Below are 23,247 nucleotides of genomic sequence, written 5' to 3'. Positions count from 1 at the left end.
AGAAGAAAAAAAAGAAAAAGAAAGAAAATGGAAAAAGGGAAAGAAAAAGAAAAGAAAAAGGAAAAAGGAAAAAAGAGATGAGGGAAAAGAAATGAGGTCCAGTCCTCACTTTCGGAATCCGAAAACTGATCCGCCGAAAACGATTTCAAAAACATAAAACAACTAAAATAAATTAAACACCGCATCAAATAAAATAAAAACTAATTAAAATACAATAATTTAAAATAAAAGAACTAATATATAAATTATATTAAAAACACACATTCAGTGAAAATACACGTAAAAACGGGTCATCACAGTATTTTTTTAATTTTTTATTTTTGTCATAACCAAAAAGCTTTCCCAGCCTTCCTAGTTATCATGTCATTATTGCATGGTATATTTTCCATAGTCAGCCCCTTAAGCCTTATTTTACATAAGTCTTTATTTGTTCTTTTAACTACATTAACCATTCTCATTCTAAGCCTGAAAAACTATTAATTTACCTTTTATAGTTTGAGAAAATACTTTTGTTTAAATCTACATTTAAAGAGAAAGTTAGTTCAAAGGAAATTATCCACATTATGTTTGCTTTGTTTGATCAAAGTGTGAAAAAAAAAAAGTGAACAAAAAAATAAGGGGGCTGAAGTGGTTGAAAATTTGAAAAGGTTACAAGAACCGAGGTGGCTGAAAATACAATAAGTATTTTTGCTGGGTGTGTCTTTTATTCAGAGGTGATTTATCCATCATGGGAGGAAGCATAAAATAGAGAAAACTCAAAGTGGAGTGCAGATTACTTCAGATTTCTAAATGTGTAGTTGGTACTGCTTCATTGATTACAACAACAATAATGTCATTAGTATTAGCATATAGTTGAGAAAGATTTATGGTTTGAATCTTGTAGAATTCTCTTTTATTGTTCTTTCCACCAAGTATTTTCCTAGTTAGCTTTGATTTTTGTTATCCATTTCTTCTTAGCCCTCACCCTGTGGCTTGTCATTACAACCTGATTAAAGACATTTTGATATTTGATTTTGGTGTTTGACTACATTAGGGGAGATGATTTCTGAAACTTGGACTTATGGGGTTAAGTATTGAAAGAATTCTTCTGATTTTAGTTGTTCTACTTTTTATTTGAGTTTGCTGGTGATTTGGAGTTAAATTGACTACCTCACACACACACACATATTTAAGGTCTTAGCTTTATGTTAAAGCAACCTCTTAACTCTTGTTTAAAAAATTCCTAATTGTTTTATTGATTTTCTTGCTATCTTTGATATTAAAAGAGTAAGATACTAGTAAAAAAATCTAAATTCAGATCATGGCTTGGTGAGTGATGAGAATTTTCTATGGGGTCTAGTTGCTATTGTCTATAGTGGTCTTTTATTTTATTTTATTTTATTTTATTTTATTTCCTTTTCTTTTTCTTTGAGGACAAACAAAATTGCAAGTTTGGGGGTGTTTGATGCCTTGCATAATTTTCTATATTTTATCATTTCTTAACTTTTAACTTTAGTATAATTTTTTTTTTTTTTTTTTTTTTTGGTTCTAGGCTTCATTGTTGTCATTAAATTTTATTTCAGATTCGAAGAAAAGGAAGATCCAAATTTTAGCAAAATATAAGAGCTGGTCACAAGTGCTATTTAGGGGATAAAGATCAAGTTGAATTTTTGAATAGTGAAAGAGATTGGAACTAGTCAAATGGAAAGCTTTTGAATTGCATGAGAGAATAATACTACAATACATTAGCACATCCGGAAAGGAGCTGCTCTTGGACGTGGGACAAGGAGTTATTGAACCGAAGAGAGTTTCACGTTGGGGCCTATTGATTTTTACGGATAAACATATTAGCAAGTCTTTCGGCTTGGCATTTGGGCTTTTGAAAACTATATGCAACACATTTATTTTGGTTTGAATGAGGATGCAACCCAGCAGGAAATGGACAGAAGATCTTTGGGAAGCTGGTGGTTTGACTTGGCAAAAGGAGTTCACACAGGGCCCCTTTCATTAGATCTTATGGAAGATGCATGAAGCGGGACCAAAAAGACATGGAGCAGCCAGTAACAGAATTTGATATGCATGAGTGAGACACGGGCCATTCTCTTGGATATTTTTACAAAACGAACTTAAACTGGGATTTTGGGCTCGTGAACAAATATACACGAGCAGCGGTTTGACTTGGCAAAAGGAATGAAACACGTGCCTTCTCTTGGACGCGAGACGGAAGCTGGAAAAAAAGCTACACACATTTTTTTTTTGCAGGGTTCTTTTGGAATGGAATGAACGAACGTAAAGAAAAAGGGTAGAAGGTTTTGGTTTATGCGGGTTTCTATTGACACAAAGCTGGACTGTGGGATGCACGTATGGAATAGATGGGGATTTTTCTTTTCTTTCATTTTTGAGGAGGACACTGCGACTTCAAGGAGTATTTTCTTGACTGTTGATTTTCTTCCACTCCTCTCAGAAAAATTATGTGAATTCATCGTTGTTGAGTTTAATTTTTAGCATCAACTAAATTTTTTTTAGGAAAATGATATTTGCACACGGCTTGGGGTACCCGCCACGTACCCGAGATCCACGTGGCATTTTTAATGAAACGGTGCGTTTCATGCCGGGTGGGAACAGAACAGAACAGAACCCCCTTTCCTCATCTGCCTTCCCCACTTCACGAACACAACCCGGATGAAATTAGTGCAGGAGCAGAAGGTGCAGTCGTGTGCTTCCCCCTTTCCGCATCCGCATCCTGCCTTCCCCCCCCTTCACGTACAGAGTAGGGATTAGGTCGTAGCATTTTGTGTAAATCAAAATCAGACGAAAGATCTTGGCAAAGTGTTTCAACCATTTCCGTCGTAGTTCCATCTCAGTTTGGAAACCCTCATGGTGAGAGTCATTTCATCTTGGGATTGTGTGTGTGTGTGTGTGTGTCTCTCTCTCTCTCTCTCTCTCTCTCTCTCTCTCTCTATATATATATATATATACACACATATATGCGTATTATTTCTTGTCTGTCTCTCTCTCTTTCGCTGGTCGATGTAATTTTGGGTTGGAATGGTGTTTGATTTGTGCTGAAGAAGTCCTAGAAGTCATAAATGTTATAGCCTGATATATGATTTTTTGGCTGATTTAAAGGACTCAAGTGTTTGCTGCATGTTTTGAAATGGGTTTGTTCGGGTTTTACTAGAATTCATAAATCTTAGAGCCTGATATTAGATTTTTTGGTTGATTTAAAGGACTCAAGTGTTTGATGCATGCTTTGAAATGGGTTTGTTCGTGTTTTACTCCCTTTTTAATTTTAGAAGCGAATTGTCTGCCTGGTTGCTGAGAAAAGCTGGAAATAGTGTCACTAACTATTCGGTCTTATAATTTATTTTGGGACCTGGATACCTATTAAAAAAAAATTTCTTTAAATACCTGGAAAATTATACAAAGTGGCCGGATTCATTTTGTCCTGCTTTGGTGTTAGGAAAAAGTTAAGCGGAGTGTTGACATATTGGTATATAAATGCCTACTGTTTTTTCCCTTCAGTTCTAAATGTTCAGGGAAGCATGTGTCTCTTGTTCTTGCTCTTCTATTCTAGTGGTATTCTTTGCATGGAAGTCATCATGTCTTGACCAAGCTGTAATTGTTTTGGGAAAGGGTGGGAGATTTTTCTACATTGTGGACTTTTGGGTCATTTGTTTTGACCCAAAGTGCTAACAGATTCTAACAGAAATTTAATTTATTGGTAATGGATGCTAAGGTGCCAAAACAAATTCACATTCATGATTCTTGAAGTACTGTTTCAAAGATGCCTGAAATGAATGTAGAGCAAACCCTTTCATAATCTTCAATGTAGAACAGAAATGTACACTATTTCAGATAGGATCAGTTGAGTGAGTTATGCAGAGATTGAATGTATTTGCTTAGGACATGATAGATGCCGTCTTACTATACTTAAAAAAAAAAAAATGCCTTCTTACTACTTCCATGTTTAATATTTACAATCAACTCCTATGTGCCTGTGCAAGTATGCCTCTTTTATATTGGTACCAAACGTTTTCTTTTCTTTGGAATGAACAGATTTCCAATTTTCCATTCCTTTTTAGTTAACACCTCAACCAAGCTGGCATGGGGTCTAGATGCAGGAAATATATGCTGCTGCTTAATTCATATAGCTAAACATGATCATGAAGAACATTTCGAAATACACACAATGTTAGAATTTAGTCAATTAGTTTCTGGTCTGAAAATTATCTATCTCTCACTCACTCACTCACTCACTCACCCAAGATCTTCTAAATGAAACTTAACCCAAGTTTAATTTAGAAACAATGAAGTTTTGGTGGAATAATTTTTATTGGAACTCCCAACTAGTAAGGTTGTGAAGCCCATTTCAGAAAGATGGCATATACTGATTTTTCTACTTAGTTACATGTTGCGGCCTTTTGCTATTAACTGGAAAATTCCAGCTTTTAGCTTCCATAAGTTTTAGTGAATAAGTGTTAAAGAGATACATATTAGGGAAGTTTCTTTCATAGATGCATGACCTTAATGAATAGCTCATAAGGGCAGAGGGTGTTCTATTTTTCTGACAACATGTTTCATGGCATTGGATTAATATAAGAATATGTCATCATCCACGACAATTTGTGCTTCTTCCTCTTTTTCCAAAGAAAATCTGGGTCATCCATTATGCTTCTGTGAGATTGAAGCCCAACTGAGATTCTCAAATACTCAAAATAATCCAGGACGTCCCTTTTTAAGTTGCCCAAAGTACAACAAAGAGGTAACTGAATTCAGCTTTTACTTAAATCATTGTATTTGATGTGATGTTCATCTAACATTTTTGGAAGAAATGTGTATAAAATCACAGGGCTTACCATATTGTAAGTATTTCAAATGGGTAGAGGGCCATGAATACAAGATGTCAGACCGTCCAGAAAATGACACTAAATTTTGCTGCAAGGAGAAAGAGCTGAAGATGTTAGTGAATGATATAGAAAAGCTCGTTATTGATTTGCGTAAAAGAGTAGACGAATTTGAGTTCGTACTATCCAATAGAAATGAGGAGTTATTGAAGGAGTTGGTGGCTGTTGTCCGTGAAGCTGAAGTTAGACGTGCACGCACATTAGTCCGTGGGTTTTGGGCTTTAGCCTTTGTTGTAGCATATTTCTTGGTGGTGCATAAGTAATTTCAGATATGTGATAGGATTTAGTTGCTGCTGTGTATGTAACTCCGATGTTTTGTATATGCAGGAAATACCTTTAATGGGATGGATGTTAGATGTTTTGTGAAACATCCCATGTTTTTGTGTTGGGATAAGATAGAATCCTTGCGTTTTTTAGTCATTACTATGTTGAATTTATTGAATAGTTAGGAAATGAAAGTTGCGGCCAGTGGGAATTTTTTCCTAACTTTTGCAATATTTTGTGTTCTATGTAATTATAGAAACATTTTCCATGATGCATTTTATACCCGAAAATGCATCCTCATAAGAATACTGCTGTTAGCCTAGAAATTAATGTGCAACAAAATATTCTTACTCATTCGGATTAATAACCTCATGTAAATTCATTACACAAGTTAGTGAATAAACATCCCAACTTTTCATAGGTGCGAATCCGACATTACAATTAACATTTGTGCTTCTCATAGACCTGCCTCATAGACTACAACCTTTTACTCAAAACTCTTTCAAACGGGATTTCCCCCAGGCAACATGGCATAACTTCCTTTTATACCGTTACATGGGATTAGTGAATGCTGGCTGTGGGCATTTGTATATGTAAATGTTGTATACTGCCGCCCTTTGTGGGGTCATGAATCAGCAGCTGCACAACAGAGTCACTAATTACAACTTTGAAAAAGAACATACCCAAACTGTCACAATAACAAGAGATCCGAATGGCTCCCAAGTACGAAAAATTACATATCTCAATATTTATGCTTCCTTTCATATCTCAATTTCTCAAAATCCCATAAATATTTTATACCAAAACTAACAACATTTGTATATGTATAAATAATCATTATTATTTACAAATAATAATGTCATCTAAGATTCTATCAATTAAATTAAGTTCATACAATACTTTAAATTAAGAATGTGCATATTAAACCTTTCAAAACTCTTTCAAGTGGCCGAAGCATGCTAAGTACCAACTTCACTTGTTACCAATAAAATTTCTAACAAGTCACCTACCATCCACCGGTTGTGATCCATCCAACTCAAGGAACATCTGCAAGGAGTAATATGTGTTGGTTATCTTAAGTAACCATATTACTTCAATATTACTAGTGCCAAAATAAATGTAGCAAAATTACCATTTCTTGACTCCCGATTTGTGATTCTTGGCGCTGGGTTCGACATTTTTCAAGAATTGAGCTGTCTTCAACAAGCTGGTCATCATAGCATAACAAACGTTTAAAAATTGTCGAAAAAGATAATTTTTCTCAAATAACCTAGCACATTGAGCTTTTACTTAGCTCTACAAGCTCATATACCTACGACAATCCAACATCACAAATATCTTTATCTGACGGGCCAAATAAATTTCTGCAAGTGTCCGATAATGGTGCATCTCCTTCATCTCTCTAAAATAAAACAAGTAACATAAGACATAAAAAAAATGTGCATTAATAACTTACTTCAACCATCAAGAAAAGTATATTTATTTGTAGTCAATCATAGTGAAGTACCTGTTTACGTTTTCCCTTGACTGTTGCATTCTTGGCCTTCGCCTTAACTTTCCTTATCTCTTTTTCCATGGTCGATGCTCTCCTCAGAGATGGTGGTCTGCCTTTCCCTCTTACTACCAGCGGACTGAGTACTTTATCTGAACCCGCACATGTAGTTGCATTCGGTCTCGATGGAACGTTATTGGAACCCGTGCATGTTCTTGATGGAGGTTCTTGGTTCTCACTATATAACTCAATCATTGCCTCCAACTTCTGTGTTGCATCCTCAGTATGTTTTCTCGAATCCGCAGCGTGCGTAATCATCTTATAACATTTATTCAACAGAGTAGAATATCTGTTAGCATCTGCTCGCTGAGCCCCTTCGGCATAGCTGCTGTCGATTAACGTGTACCGCCTCTTAATGTCCTTCCTCCATCTGTCTAAAATATACTGATTTGGCAAAAATTTTATACCATTACATTTAAATACAACCAAAATATGCCTGCACAGTATACCCCTCATCTGAAACAGCCCACACGAACACTTTGCAGATGTATCCACTTCACTAAAGTCCACTGAATATGTAACTAGCTTAGTGAACTCTTCCACATGAACTTCATCCTCTACAAGATACGTCTTGACACCACCATCTCTCTTAAGTAATTCTGGGCTCAAATCTATTAGACATTGCAGTTCTCGCTGGACTTCCCTGAATTTTGAATTCGTGTATAATTCTTGAAACTTCTTTTCGATCGGAGATCTAGAGATGCAGGGAATGGTCACGCTAAACGAGTGAAAGTCAGCGTTATTTTCATTCTCAATTTTCTTCTTCAATGCGTTGTCAAACTGGTCGACAAACTCTTTCAAGTTTGTCTTCGCATGAACATAACCATCAAAAAAAGCATTCATGCTCTCGCTTCGCTGCGTTGTACTCATCCCCGCCCAAAAAGAATCTTTCAAGAATGCCGGTACCCAATGCTTGCGCTCAATGTATAAACTTTTCAACCAAGCATTCTCCTCCAACTTGTAAGTGCTAATTAATTGCTCCCAAGAACTTTCAAACTCTTCAACATTTTGGGTGTCATACACGCATTTCATCAAATCATTTTTCATCCCACTTTTGTAGGCAGAATAGGAGGAAAGCTTTTCAGGGACTTTTTTGAGTATATGCCACAAACAAAATCGATGTCGACTCTGTGGAAAGACAATAGCAATAGCATTCTTCATTGCTCTGTCCTGATCTGTGATAATAGCTCTAGGAGCTATACCATCCATACACTGTAACCAGGTCTTGAATAACCACACAAACGTGGCCGTATCCTCACAGGATATCAATCCTGCTCCCAAAAGAATTGACTGGCCGTGGTGGTTTACACCAACAAATGGTGCAAATGGCATCCCATATCTATTCGTCAGATATGTGGTGTCGAATGTAACCACATCACCGAAATCTTCATAGGCTGCCCTACTACGGGGTCTGCCCAAAAGACATTCTTTAACCTCCCGTCGTCATCTAAATCCATCGATGCAAAAAACCCAGGATTCTTGTATTGCATCCGTTCAAAATATTCTTGAAGGGCTCCAGCACCACCAGCGCCAAGTCGTAAATGTCTTGCCTTATCGATGTAATTCCAACAATCCTTTTCCAAAAACGGTAGGTTTTCAAAACCTCCTGCGCCAACGACAAGAGATCCGAAACTCTTATTCATTCGGATTCCAGCTATATCATTTGTATCTAAGACTCTTTTTACAGAGTCACTAACTTCTCTGTTACATCGAAAGAAACGAGATTTTTTTGGACTGAGGCCGTGGTTATGAATGTTATTAACTGTTGTCAACTGATACTTTCCATCTACCTTTAAGACATTAATCTTCGACTTACACTCCGTTTTTCCTGTCGGCCGTGGCCTGGCAACATTCAACGTCCTATTACGGGCTTTCCCACCACGGGCACAGCCGAGGGTGGCATATCTGACAGTCCCATCATCTCCCTTCTCAGTCCTTCTTGTCATTACCCCAAACCCAATATTCTTAGCATACTGCTTGTAATAAGTCATTACTTCTTCAAAAGAATTAAACTCCATCTTCGGCTTGGGCTCCTCAATTGTGTCACCACCAACCTCATCATCTAACTGACCTGCCTCGTTTATTCTATCCTCAGTTTCCATCGAATCCTTGGGTCTATCTTTGTTGCTTTCTTCAACTCTAGCGGAGGTAGATGGGCGCTCAGTTTCAGCCCAATTGGGAGAGGAGTCTTCTATATCACCTCTTTCGCTTGCGGCGGATGCAGTAGTCATGACAGGAGTTGGGTAACCATCATTGGGCTAAAAACAAGAAGTTAAATATTACTAAATGTACATGACATTAATCTGAAAAATAAACCAAAAATTTTATAAAAATTCAACAAAACATTTGTATCACCTGTTGAATATTCCATGGATATTGGTAGCCATCTGGCTGTTGCATTAGAGGTGACCACGTCGGAAGTTCCCCATAGTAACCGTGCATGTGCATGTAATTTCTGAAGCTTACAGAAGTTGACGGTATGCCCTACCATGTTATTACACAAGTTATTCATGTACTGTTTTGCTTGGATATCAACCCAATGTAGTCATACAAGTTTTTAAAAAATTTAACACACCGTGGTTGGGAGATTTGAGCTGGATGGTGTTAACGGCGCTGAGTGTTCTTCCCCTTTTTCCATGATTTTCGAGTCTACAATAAATCAAGTACAGCCATTTTATCCATGTCCATGCCAAAAACACGACCTTCATTCACTACAGAAGGTTGGGTCAATACTGTCCGTCTTATTTCATCTAACTAAAAAAATGCTACTATTTTTTAATCCCTCTTGCCCTTGAAAATTTTGTCCGGAGTTATATACAGAAAATGCCCAAAATGTCCAAGATTAGCAACTCCAACAACCCGTGCATGTTAGCTATGTTAGGATAGATCACTTGAAACTTATATTCAACAAAAGATACGCATAAATGTCATCAGATTACTAGTTACAATTTATATAAACTCTGTGATATTAGTATCTTTTCTCTTTAGTATAGAAATGTTGTCTGCACAGAACATAGAGCAATTCAATACATATGAGTCCAATAAGGGACAGAGAAAGCGGTACAGCATGAAGTCATGAACTTTACATTTCAGCACACTCATACCAAGTTGTTGAACAAGAAATAAAAAATCACAAATAAAATACACCTCCCCTTCAGACTTGAAATCTGACTTACTAAAGCCAATAGTCTTAAATTTCACCCTCACACATATAAGTCATTAGTTTGCTTGCTGGCAATCGAAGGAAAAGACCAACGAAACTTTCCACTTTTGGTAACCTCAATCGAGAGTTTCTACATCTATGAACCCATTAAAAGAGATCCCCCCTTCTTTTTCAAGGAACGGAAATTTTTCAACAAGACCAAGTTATATTGAATGAGTGCATGTCTATTGCAAGATGAGAGGATAACAAAGGCAAAACAGAGGTTTCGGATTTGTCACAAGATGCCTACTAGCCAGTGGTTGGTGCTGAAATCAGACACTCACACTGCTACTTACATCAACTCATTGGATTTTCAAATAAAAGTCCCAGAAAAACAGTTCAGCTTCTTCTGTAAATGGAATTTAGCCAAAAGCATACAATATCTTCTACTAACCCGAGAACACCATGAGACCAATCAATCCCATTAAAGGATGACTAGGTTGCATAATGTAAGTGCCTGATCTCCGGAAGTTATACAAAAATCTAGTTAAACCAAGCTAACGGAATACCTGAACAATCTGCTCTTCTACAGAATTGACGGCGACGGCGACGGCGACGTTAGTGTGGTAGAACCCTTGGGTTATCGCTGAACGTGGAGTTCTGGGTTTCTAAAAACAGAAATGTGTTTGGGTTTCAAATCTCCTAAATCGAAAAAGCATTCCGCCCTTTTTTTTTTTTTTTATTGGCTGACGTGGCATGATGCCACGTCAGCAGATTCCGCAAAGGGTACGCATGGCCGTGTACCTGTAGCATTGTTATTTTTTTTATTCTAGAAAAACGATGTAATCTAGTTGCAAATTATGCTTGCTTTTCTATGCTAATTTGAAGTAATTCTCTTCTATGTTTATCTGGTTTATTTTGAGCTTATTGCTTCTAAGTGACTGGTCATTAATTAAATAATTTTGATATTGTGATTTGCTATCAAAAGAGAGAATTATAGGATAGAACTTAGATATTTCAACATAGGTAAATATAGAGATCGAAAGAATTATATGAACCTATATAGTCTTAAAATCGTTGGTCTTAATGCTCTCTTGCTTCATTAATTTGCATACTCTTGTGTAAAATGATTTTCAAGAATATGCCCGATTGACTATCGAAAGAAGCTTTTAGATGAGTTTGGAGATTTTGCTAACAAACTGAGAGAATTAAATTAAATTAGTTAGATAAGAAAAGTATAGTGAGAGATTAAGTGAAATCAATTTCCTAAAAGTTCTTTTTTTTCTCATTAATTTGATCATCCAACAACTTTCATTTCCTTTGAAAAATTTTTTTGAATTGATTTCATTTCAAATTGCAATTACAAAAGTCTAAGACTTTTCCAAATAAAGTTGAGATTTGTTTAATTTTGGTATTTGTCAAAAGTAAGTTACCAATCCCTGAGGATGATACTCTTCTCATCACTTTACTATAAAACTACGATACTATGCACTTGCAGTCTTGCACCGATCAACATGCTTATGTTATCTCTATGAATGTTGTTGGTTTAGTTTGCTGGGATTTCTTGAAATTTCATTGTGGTAGTTTTCACTACCATTCCAAAGTTTGTAGAAGTTGTAACAGGACTAGAAGACAACGATATTGGGAAATGCAAGTGCAAGGTTCCCTTGGAAATTAAGGAAGCCCCAAGCGCCCTGCGAACCCAACGATAGTGGAGTGGTTAGAGTCTTTAAAAATTTTATATGCGAACTACTAAAGCTCTTTAAGGACCTCCAAGAGATCTCCGAAAATGATAAGGGGCATTAGGATGTCTTCTACATACATAAAGAACAATATGTTTTGGATATTTTGGGTTCATAACACATTTTGATGGTACATTTGGGAAAAGGTTTTGTGGTTTAAAAACCCTTATTTTGTATTTGGGAGATCTTTTTGAAACAATTATTTGGGATTTAAAGATGTTTAGTTTGTACCATACTAAATTGCTCAACCTTTGATTGTTTTTTAATTTTTCCGCTATAAATATTGCATATGGAAATAAACAATTTATAAAATGCATTTATAAATTGATCGAATCTAAAGCGGGGGGCATCACAAATGATGGTATTAGAAAAATTATGTCTCTAGGTAAACCCACAGTTGTCCTAGGGAAATGGAATGAAAAGCTAGGCTTGAATCTCTCAATTATTAGGCTTGAATCTTTGTAGCTTATAGGGTGATGGGCCCCAAGGCAGATCAAGTCTTAAGGATCAATTACAAGATTAAGAGCCACGAAGATTAATGGAGCAATGCAAGAATTGGTGCAATCCAATTTGGATGAAACTAGCAAGAGCCCAACACACATGATGGGCTTGAAAGAATGAGAACCGGTTTTGATCCACTTGATCCAAGCTATGGAAGACACGACTTGAGCCGATTGTTATTAAAGACCATGGATTTATTTATTTCATTGAAATGGCTTATTTTATTAGTCAAAGGAATTATTCTAGAATAATTGGGCTTGGGAGATGTCTAGCCCATATGTCTTATTTCTAATGAACTAGGGTTTTTGGGAAGGCCTTGTATTTTGGCCAAGGGCATATTTGAAAAGTTATTAATTTATGTGAACTAGGGTTTTAGAAGTTACTGTAGCGCGGCACTGTTCACGCTACAGTACCCGCGGCACTATTCCTTTAGGGTTTTGGGAATTGTTTATTTAAGGCACTTGTAGCCTCATTTGAGAGGCAAGACATTATTTTATTTCAAATTTTAATTGTGAGTGAGTTTTCTCCTCTTGTTCTTAATTGAACTCTTGAACTTATCAAAGGTAAATCACAACCTTTGTGGCGTTCCTCCTCGTAATTTGGGTTCTTGAGACGGGATTTCAACGGGTCTAGATTTTGATATAATCTAGGTTCTTGAAACGAGTTCTCAACGGGTCTAAATTCTCCATCCATAGACTTGAGTTTGGCGTTCTTGTGTTTGTTTTTCCAATATTGTTGTTGGGTCTCAAAGCGAGTCGATTGGGGTTCACATTATTTGGTATTCAGAGCAAGGTTTCCAATCAGGTCTGATTCTATCTTTATTTATTGTATCGTTAATTCTAGAGCTTCATTGTTCTAGGGTTGCACAAAAAAAAAAAGTGCAGAAATTCAAATTTCCTAGGACTGCCAAATTATTCTATCTTTTGGGTTTCATGTTCATCATCATAGGGTGGCTAAATTCCTTGTTTGAGAGCTGTCAAAATTTGCACCATCTAGGGTTTGAAATTTCTAGGGTTTCATTGATTCCCTTCTATTTCCTTATCAATTTGTATGTGTTTGAATTCAATTGTTTCATTATCACAATTGAATATTTCTGTTTGTGGTTGAATTGTTGAGAAAAAAAAAAGGAAAGGAAAAGAAAAGAAAGAAAAAAAAAATCGAAAAAAAAAGGCAAAAAATAAAAAATCCAAAATTTGAAAAAAAAAAGAGAAAGAAAATGATTTTGGGTATAATTGTTTGAAATACTTTGCCATATGAAATTGAGTCGTTTGGCATTGATTGAGCGTTATCTTTAAAGGGGCTGAATACATTTTTTCTAGTTGGTGTCTTGTTTTGTAATTACTCTTTCCCTCGTATAATTTCCTTGATTCTCGTGTCATTGTTGTTCCTTCCGTGTTTCTCTTGTTCTTGTTTCTTGGAGCTAATTGCAAGTTGGGATTAAACAAGGTTGCTTTGTCTTGATTTTGTTTAATTAGTTCTTTTAGAACTTGAGTGTGAAAACTCTTGAGGTAAAAGGCAAGAGAGTGTGAGATCATTATCGGGAAAAAGCCAATTAAGAGTGAAACACGAGTGGAGTGTCATTATTTGAGTGTAAACACGTGAGGGAGAGCGTGTGAGGTCTTTTTCCACTAACATTTTTTTTTGTGCAGCACATACGATGTCTCATTAAAGTGACTCATAACTAAAGGGGATGTCAGACAATTCATTCTTTTTGCTGCAGTCCATGCAACAAAAATTTGAAAGGTTAAATTTGAAGTTGGGGGAAGTGAGGGATAAGATGGAACAACAAGGTGCATTGATTATAAATTTACAAAGTGGAAGAGATAGGAGGAGACGTGAGCCTAGTATTGAGAATAGGTACAATAAGAATGAAGAGTATGGCGAGTCTCTTGTTGTTAGGCGTGCTCCCAATACAGAATTTAAGATGGATGGTATAGAGCAGCAAAGAGAAAACATTTTTCGTACTAGATGTCACATCAACAACAAGGTATGTAGTATGATTATTGATGGAGGGAGTTGTACTAATGTTGCTAGCACTACTTTAGTTGAGAAATTGAATTTACCTACTTTGAAACACCCTAGACCATACAAGTTGCAGTGGTTGAATAATTGTGGGGAGGTTAAAATAAATAAGCAAGTGCTAGTTTCTTTTTCAATTGGGAGGTACAAGGATGAGGTACTTTGTGATGTAGTGCCTATGCATATTGGCCATATTTTGTTGTGGAGGCCGTGGCAGTGTGATAGGAGAGTGATCTATGATGGGTTTAGAAACATGTACAGCTTTGAAAAGGATGGAAAAAGAATCAAACTTGCTCCTTTAACTCCAACACAGGTCCATGAGGACCAATTCAAGTTGAAAAGTGAGGTCGATCAAAAAAGAAAGAAAGAAAGTGAAGTTGATAAAAAAAACAGAGAGAAAGTGAGATTGATGAAAAAAGAAAGAGTGAAAATGAGATTGAGAAAAGAAGAAATAGTGAGGCCAAAACTTCAAGAGAAGGAGAGAGTGAAGAAAAAACAGAGAGTGAAAAGGAAATAGAGAGTGAAAAGGAAAAAGAAAGTGAAAAGAAAAAGGAGAGTGAAAAGAGTAAAGAGACTGAAGAAAAAAGAGAGAGTGAAAAGAGAAGAGATAGTGCAGAAAATGAGAGGAAAACAAAAAGAAAAGTGAGTTTTTATGCTAAGGCAAGTTTTAATACTAACGAACTTAACGTACCTTTGCCTAGTATTGTTGTTTCTTTGTTGCAGGGATATAAGATCATGATTCCTACTGGTGTGTTTAGTGGATTGCCACCTATTAGAGAGATAGAGCATTATATTGATTTTGTGCCGGGTGCGACAATTACTAACCGACCTCTCTTTCAAGAACATGAGTCCTTGATACACTTGAAGGGACAAGGTAAGTTGTTGACTAGAATGCATGCTAAGTGGGAGGAATGTATTGAGACTTTTCCTCATGAAATCAAATACACACATGGTTAGGAAAATCTTCTGTTTGATGCATTATCAAGAAGGTATGTCCTTATCTTCATTTTGGATGCAAAGTTATTGAGACTTGAATACGATAAGAACTTGTTTGTTAATGATGATGGCTTGGCTAGTGTGTATGGAGTACGTAAGAAAGCATCGTTTTCTTATTTATATAGACTATATTGGTACTTGTTTAGAGAGAAAATACTTTGTGTGCCTACTAGTCTTATGCGTGAGTTGCTTGTGCATGGATGTGGTCTGTTGGGAAATTTTGATATAAAGGGAATTTTAGACGTGTTGGATGACCATTGGTGGGAGTACTACTTACCATTCATTGAGTTTGCATATAATTGGAATGGTCATTTTGGTGCAAAGAAAACTTTAGATGTGTCTCATGAACATTTGTGGGAGTATCATTTGCCTTTCATTGAATTATTGGATGAACATTTCTTTTGGCCTAAGATGAAAAGAGACGTCAATTGCATTTGTGGCATGTGCATTACATGTAGGAAGGCCAAGTCTAAGGTTTTGCCACATTGGTTGTATACACCTTTACCCGTTCCTAGTAAACCATTGGTAGGCATATCTATAGACTTTGTTTTGGGGCTGCGTACAACTAAAAGGGGTAGAGATTCTATTTTTGTGGTTGTGCATAGATTTAGCAAAATGTCACATTTCATTCCATGTCATAAAATTGATGATACCACAAACATAGCTAACTTATTTTTCAGGGAGATAGTGCGACTTCATGGTGTACCTAGGAGTATTGTTTCTAATACTCAGCTCTTATGCACTATTCTTCATAAGAATTTAAAAACTTGGGAGGATTGTTTGCCATTTAAAGAGTTTGCATATAATAGGACCTTGCATACTACTACTTCATATTCTCCTTTTGAAGTTGTTTATGATTTTAATCCACATAATTATTTAACTCTGATACTTTTGTTTGTGGATGACAGAAGTAGCTTGGATGGACATTTCCAAATTCTTGATAACATTAATGATATTTCATATCTCGTGGATCTTCGAGGTATGTATCATGTGTTTGCTATTTTCAATATTACTAATCTTTTTCCCTTTGATCCAGGTGGAGATTCGAGGTCGAATCCTTTTGAGGAGAGGGGGAATGATGGGCCCCAAGGCAGATCAAGTCTTAAGGATCAATTACAAGATTAAGAGCCACGAAGATTAAGGGAGCAATGCAAGAATTGGTGTAATCCAATTGGGATGAAACTAGCAAGAGCCCAACACACATGATGGGCTTGAAAGAATGAGAACCAGTTTTGATCCACTTGATCCAAGCTATGGAAGACACGACTTGAGCCGATTGTTATTAAAGACCATGGACTTATTTATTTCATTGAAATGGCTTATTTTATTAGTCAAAGGAATTATTCTAGAATAATTGGGCTTGGGAGATGTCTAGCCCATATGTCTTATTTCTAATGAACTAGGGTTTTTGGGAAGGTCTTGTATTTTGGCCAAGGGCATATTTGGAAAGTTATTAATTTATGTGAACTAGGGTTTTAGAAGTTACTGTAGCGCGGCACTGTTCACGCTACAGTACCCGCGGCACTATTCCTTTAGGGTTTTGGGAATTGTTTATTTAAGGCACTTATAGCCTCATTTGAGAGGCAAGACATTATTTTATTTCAAATTTTAATTGTGAGTGAGTTTTCTCCTCTTGTTCTTAATTGAACTCTTGAACTTATCAAAGGTAAATCACAACCTTTGTGGCGTTCCTCCTCGTAATTTGGGTTCTTGAGACGGGATTTCAACGGGTCTAGATTTTGATATAATCTAGGTTCTTGAAACGAGTTCTCAACGGGTCTAAATTCTCCATCCATAGACTTGAGTTTGGCGTTCTTGGGTTTGTTTTTCCAATATTGTTGTTGGGTCTCAAAGCGAGTCGATTGGGGTTCACATCATAGGGTGAAGTTATACTTGCTCATAGGCAGTGATAAAAACCATGGCTATTATGTTTAAAGGTAGAAATTGATGGATGTGAACTTTATGCTTTTAAGGAAAAAGAAAAGCTCATGGCTTGAGGGAGACGTGATGAAAATTCCTCAAGGACCCGAGAATGGGGAGGAAGGGAATCCTCCATTGGAAGGAGGACAAGCTATAGCAAAAGCAATCTGCTAAATAACGGAGGTCTTGTGACAATAGATAGCCCAAGGAAAGAAAAATTGACAAGAGCCACCAAGAGTAGAAGATGCGACTACCTACTTGCTGTTTGTAGTAGAAAAGGCGGAAGAATCCAAAGGAGTTTTGATAACCTGATATGGTGAAGCATGAGCCATAGTTTATTTTTAGAAGCCTTTAGTAATTGAGGGCCCTAGTGATTTAAGGGAAGAAGAGGCCTTAGAAGATTAATTGTGAATTTGAGCCCAAAAGAAAATTTTAGCCCTAAAAAAAAAAAAAAAACAAAGAGAGAGAACCCTTAGTGTAATTCGGCCCATAAGGAAAGCCCAAACCCATTTGGATTTTAGCCCATGATTCAAATCCTAACTGTATCTAGTCTTAATAATGGGCTAAGGTGGAGAGAAGGGTGTTGGGAATCCCAAGGGAAGGCTTACACACCTAACCCTAGTAGTGTTGCTATTTGTCACTCATACAAGGATGTTTCTAGAAGAGTGAAATGCTGAGATGCATAGGGGAAAACCAAGAGGCACTTGGCCAAGCCCCCCCACATGCCTAGCACCTTCTAGATTGGCACCCTTTCAATTTCCAAGAGATATCCACAGGGAAATGGTGCCTAGGGAAGACCAAGGGGATTTCCAAGAAGGATTTGTGGGGAAAGCCAAGGGACAAAGAGGATGGTTCGGTTTTCCATCACATACACCCATCCTAGGGTTTTCTTAAGAATGTGACACTTGTCAACCATGCTAAGATCTTCTAGAAGATTTGAAAAGAGACAACCACATGAAAGGACAAACCTACGCTCACTTTTTTGGTCACCACTCCCATTCACTTGCCACATGTTGTATTAGGGTTTTGAGGAAGCATAGGGTAGTGGGAGAGTTACCTAGGGAATGTGCATGGAAGAGGAAAGATCTTTGTGATGCCCCTAGTACCATCTTGGGATTGGATGGTGACTGAAGCGTTGGGACATGCAACATAAGACTACATACCCCTCATACATGATATTGAAGATACGTGCTCTTATAATCTCTCTAGTAGTATGCAATAAATCGCAGCAGAATAAGTTATCTCATAAAATGTTGTACAAGAATAAAACTAATATCCCAACCTCATTCATAACTTTTTAAAATCATACTTCTCAGTAATGAAGTATCAAACTCCTTGTTGCACATTAACATAACAAGTTTTGTCCAAAAGGCCTTAACAAAGGAAACCGTTAAGGCATCCTTCTAATCTCAGCTACCTCTAAGTAGGTCATGACTAAATCCATTCATTCTCTAAGTTGAGCATCATCATCCTAACTCACTACTCTTGGTCCTGCCACAACTTCTACCATTCCGGGTGGGGAATGGTAGTGGAAACTACCACAAAGAGATTTCGATAAATCTCAACAAGTATGCACACAACATACCATGATTAACATAAGCATACAAGTGGCAAACCATAGAATGCATGCGTGCACATGTACTTGACACATGACATGACTGAAGACTTAACTTATGCACTTGACCTTTTTCAGAAGACATGTAATAGAATTCCTTGACTTTTTGGAAAGCATACTTTTGTCATCATTCGCATCTTGTTTAATCACGTGATCCAGAACATATCATATCATATCATATGATTCATATCATGTGATCCATATTATATCATGTAGGTGCATTGCCTTGTTCTTATAACACATGTGGATACATCACGGCTCCTCTATGCATTGTGTGTTCCTACTAGTTACCACACCACCAACGGTCCATACACGGTGAATACGTCTTAAACATATTCTTATCATAGTAACATGACAGTACTTCATCGAGTTACTTACTTTATTCATGGCACCCACTAGTGATGTGCCTAAATTCTGACTCAAATTAATGAACAAAAAATTTAGTGCAGTTTTACCTGCAAGTATACAGGTGTTGTAGTATCTTACAGGACCGAATCCACAGGGATTGACTTTTGTGATAAAGAAAATAAATTCAGACAATGAAACGAAATTACTAAAAGAAACGTGCAATCAAATGAAGATTGATAAAATAACTGAATCAAACTAAAATGATAAAATGAATTAATATGGAGAAAGACTAAGGTTTCGAGGATCCATTTAATAATTTATGATATTATTTCCAATCGATTTACTTCAATTAAACTAGAATAATGATTCCGTTTAATTGGAAGATTTAGCATTTAAGATCAATAAAAAAAATTGCTTATGATTGAGCGTGAATGATTGATGATTAAAACATTTACAAATCTATTTGAATACCACAGGGATTCCTCAAGCATTCACTGTATTTAGAAATCACAATAATCAAGATGAGTATATAGATAATCAAAATATCCAATAATAAAATCCTTCAATCGATCAAGCTCGCAGAATAAATTTTACGTGGATCCGAAAACAATATTTAAATTATTAAACTTCATCTCTAACCTTAGTATGAAAATTTAGCCAAACATATTTATTACAAGTACGATAGAAATCACATAAATATTCTTCATTAGAAAACTAAAAATAAAACATAAAAAATACTGAGCAATAATTTAGAAATAACAAAATTTGAAATCCAGTTGATACAGAGGAATAAATCCCACGCAATCAAACTAATCCCAATCTTTTTCCTTTGGAAACAATATTCCCAGCTCCAGCCGACTTCTCCCTTTTGACAAAGACCAATTCACTCCTTAATTCCATCCCCCTTTACGTAATACATGACCACCGACTACACATTTCAGCCAGCACCGACTTCTTCAATGAATCACTAACACCCTTCTAATCCATCCCTCCAATTCTCTCTCGCCTACAGACCTCTCCAATTCTCTCAACTCTCATGTACCTACTGCACCGACTTCTTGCCAAAAATTTCTCTTAATCCCAGCTGACCGACTCACCTATTAAGACTCCTCACTCAAACCTCACTCAAACCAAGTCAATCACGGCAGTGCACTCTCTTCCCTTTCTATAGACTTCCACGTACATCAATCCTAACCTACTCCTTTTAATCAATTCTCACTCCCTACACGTCTCTCTCTCAACTCACACGTCTACCTCTCTTGTTCAATGACTCAAGCACCGACTTACCTCAACTCTAAAGCATCCACTGACTCTTCCTTCAATTCCAGCATAACTCAATTCTTGCAAGAGAATTAAAGCTGCCCAGTAAAATAAATTCCCTCACGTCCAGCCAACTCAAGCACGTCTCTTCTCACCCTCTCTATAATTCGCTACTCGATGCTTCCTCAATTACCACCACGTACCCCTCTCCTTTCTCCCTCTCTACTCATGACCAACACACCTCAACTCCCTTCTATCCCCCATGTTACCTGCCCTCTCCCTCCAATCAAATTAATCCAGCCGACTCACCTCAATCGCCTACAGCCTTCACGTAATTCTCTCTATGTCTCTTCCCACGTCTTCCCTCCTTTTTTTCTTTTTAGCAAGAAAAACAATCTTTAAATAGCTGAACTCCAAACGTCTACGTCTCACCAACCCACCGACTCCTTAGAAAAATAATCCCACCGAAAATTCAAACTGGAACAACTCCCAGCTTGCTGCCTCTAATTACATTCACACTCCACTTTTTACAGCTAGCCGCCTCCAGGAGAATAAAGAAATGAAGCAGCCGACTTCCCTCTTCTCTATTCAATTAAGCACAACTCACACAAGACATCAAACGAGACTCTACTCCAAATTAGCTGCACAAACCGAAGTCATCAACTTTATTAGATTATACTTGACTATCAACTACCACGTTTTCAGCATCGGAGGATTAAGCACTTTCAATCAAGTCTACTTTAGCTGCACCAACGGAAGCCATCAACAAGCTACCGCTTCTTACGTTCACACTCCACCAAAAATCTTCGTCTTTTCTTTTTTAGCTGCTAAAGTACACCGCTTCCCTCATGTGAATTTTATTTGAGCTAAAAATAAGAGATAAAAATAGCACTCAAATACAAATTAAAAGAAAAATAGATTATCAAAAATAGACTATATATGTGAGGAAATATTGTCCCATTAAATTATAGTTATAAAATTAAGCATAAACATGATATCAATCAATTAAAAATCACAACTCGTATTTATGCTTATTAACTATTTTTCCATCTAAAACCAATAATAGTGTCACGAAAAATTTAAAATACATTGGTTTTAAATAGCTAAAACATGCAATATTTCAGCTCAATCACACCCCCCAACTAGCTTTTTGCTAATCCTTGAGCAAAATAGTGAAAATTAATTGAGATGAACATTGCATAAAGCTCAAAATTCAAACAAAAACAATCAAACATAATTCTGAATTCTCACAAAAAATTGATTCGTGACACTCAACACCAGGAGTTGTATCCACAAGGAAAGTCTCAATAACTGCTCACATAGAATTGGGGCAAATGTATCAGAACTTGGATATATGTGTGTGACTAAACCTGTGTGTGTTCCTCACTAATAAGCATGATTTATCATAGGATTTTTCAACCTTAAGATTAATCATTATTGATTCTAACTATCTCAAAGCCTAAAGGACTAGCAGTTTTCACGCCAACTCTGTTTAAAGGTTGAACATTCAACCCCTAAAGTTTTGGGTAACTGTTTCTAGCCCTTTATTTAGGAAAAATTACATGAATTTTTTTTTTTTAAATGGAGGAATCAGGCCTATGAATGTGCGCCTACCCACACTTCCACAAGTCAGCCCTTACCACTAGTCTACCTAAATTATATATTTTTTTTTATAGTATAAGGCTCTGTAGTCCTGCAGTTTACTTCTCCTGTTTTAAATCAATGAACATTAATGAGGAACACTACAAGTGTAAGCATGTGCAAAATGTTCTTTCAAAACTTGCCCTTCATTCTATATAAATCATACTAATTCTCATTTTTGTAAATATCGCATCTCGGTGTTTCAAGTCATTCCTCCACAAAATATGATGCATCATAAGTTATGTTCTATGCTTAAGGTTAAAAATAAATCTTCACAAAATAATTCTACTCAACTACTCCACTAAAATACTCAAATTTCACAAAAATGCCAGAAGTGTGTGTTAATCATTTATGTTTCAATGCACCTCACAAATTTTTTTATTTTTAATTGTTATTTTTATTTGATTTTTTTTTTAGGTACTAATAAATTTTCAACAGAAAACCCTCCCCCCAACTAAATGTGACATTGTCCTCAATATTCGGCAATTGAATGTTTGATGATGTATGCTATACAGGCATGAATTGGAGCAAGATAAACACTGTAGAACATATATTCAGACAAAAATAATTAAACATAAAGGAAAGAAGTCACCTGAGATACTCGAGCGCACACAAGGAGTAGATTTCTGTCAAAGTTAAAAACATAAAAAGCAAAAGAAAGAAAAACAAATACGGTATATATAATGAGGAATCAGAAATTAATTCTGATAAGCAGGATCCTCCAGAGTAGTGGACTCAACCTCTGGAGTAAAATCATCCAAAAATGGTTTCAACCTTTGTCCATTAAGTTTAAAAACATTACCATTTTCTGGATTTTCTATTTCAATGGCCCCAAAAGGATAAATAGTTTTTAAAATAACGGGGCCAATCCATCGGGATCGAAGCTTGCCAGGAAACAAATGAAGCCTTGAATTATACAACAAAACTTTTTGGGAAGGCTCAAAAGATTTTCGAAAAATATTTTTGTCATGAAAAATTTTCATTCTCTCCTTGGCAATGTGAGAGTTTTCGTAAGCTTCATTCCTGATTTCTTCCAATTCATTAAGCTAAATCTTACGAAGAGAGCAAGCTTTATCCATATCAAAATTAAATTGCTTGATTGCCCAATAAGCTTTGTGTTCCAATTCCACAGGTAAGTGACATGCATTTCCAAAAATGAGTCGATATGGGGACATACCAATCGGGGTTTTAAAAGCAGTACAGTATGCCCAAAGTGCATCGGTTAGTCGTAAAGACCAATCTTTGCGACTTGGGTTAACCGTCTTTTCTAAACTTTTTTTGATCTCCTGATTAGATACCTCAACTTGGCCACTTGTTTGTGGATGATAAGGGTAGCAACCTTATGAGTAATACCATATTTT

At 36.4% G+C, this 23,247-nt stretch overlaps 3 protein-coding genes across 3 annotated transcripts; 1 reads left to right on the top strand and 2 right to left on the bottom strand.

Annotated features, from left to right (window-relative positions):
* The first annotated feature begins 4,386 nt into the window (after positions 1 to 4,386).
* Positions 4,387 to 5,344, top strand: LOC122280660. The gene is made up of 2 exons (XM_043091638.1): positions 4,387 to 4,744; positions 4,832 to 5,344. Exons 1-2 carry the CDS (start codon positions 4,586 to 4,588, stop codon positions 5,147 to 5,149), a joined length of 477 nt encoding a protein of 158 aa, XP_042947572.1. The 5' UTR covers positions 4,387 to 4,585; the 3' UTR covers positions 5,150 to 5,344.
* An 808-nt stretch (positions 5,345 to 6,152) lies between these two features.
* LOC122282265 (protein FAR1-RELATED SEQUENCE 5-like) lies at positions 6,153 to 7,911 on the bottom strand. The gene is made up of 3 exons (XM_043094218.1): positions 6,658 to 7,911; positions 6,283 to 6,357; positions 6,153 to 6,197 (listed from the first exon to the last, which is right to left on the bottom strand). Exons 1-3 carry the CDS (start codon positions 7,909 to 7,911, stop codon positions 6,153 to 6,155), a joined length of 1,374 nt encoding a protein of 457 aa, XP_042950152.1.
* Positions 7,912 to 8,048: 137 nt separating this feature from the next.
* On the bottom strand, positions 8,049 to 9,924 carry LOC122282693 (protein FAR-RED IMPAIRED RESPONSE 1-like). Its single transcript, XM_043094673.1, has 3 exons — positions 9,278 to 9,924; positions 9,058 to 9,186; positions 8,049 to 8,960 (listed from the first exon to the last, which is right to left on the bottom strand). The coding sequence occupies exons 1-3, from the start codon at positions 9,338 to 9,340 to the stop codon at positions 8,049 to 8,051; spliced, it is 1,104 nt and encodes a 367-aa protein (XP_042950607.1). The 5' UTR covers positions 9,341 to 9,924.
* Between the last annotated feature and the right edge of the window lie 13,323 nt (positions 9,925 to 23,247).

This window comes from Carya illinoinensis, chromosome 11 (assembly GCF_018687715.1).
Source record: "Carya illinoinensis cultivar Pawnee chromosome 11, C.illinoinensisPawnee_v1, whole genome shotgun sequence".
Lineage (NCBI taxonomy): Eukaryota > Viridiplantae > Streptophyta > Magnoliopsida > Fagales > Juglandaceae > Carya > Carya illinoinensis.
Note: the sequence above shows the minus strand (reverse complement) of the source record. Positions and strands in the feature narration are given on the sequence as shown.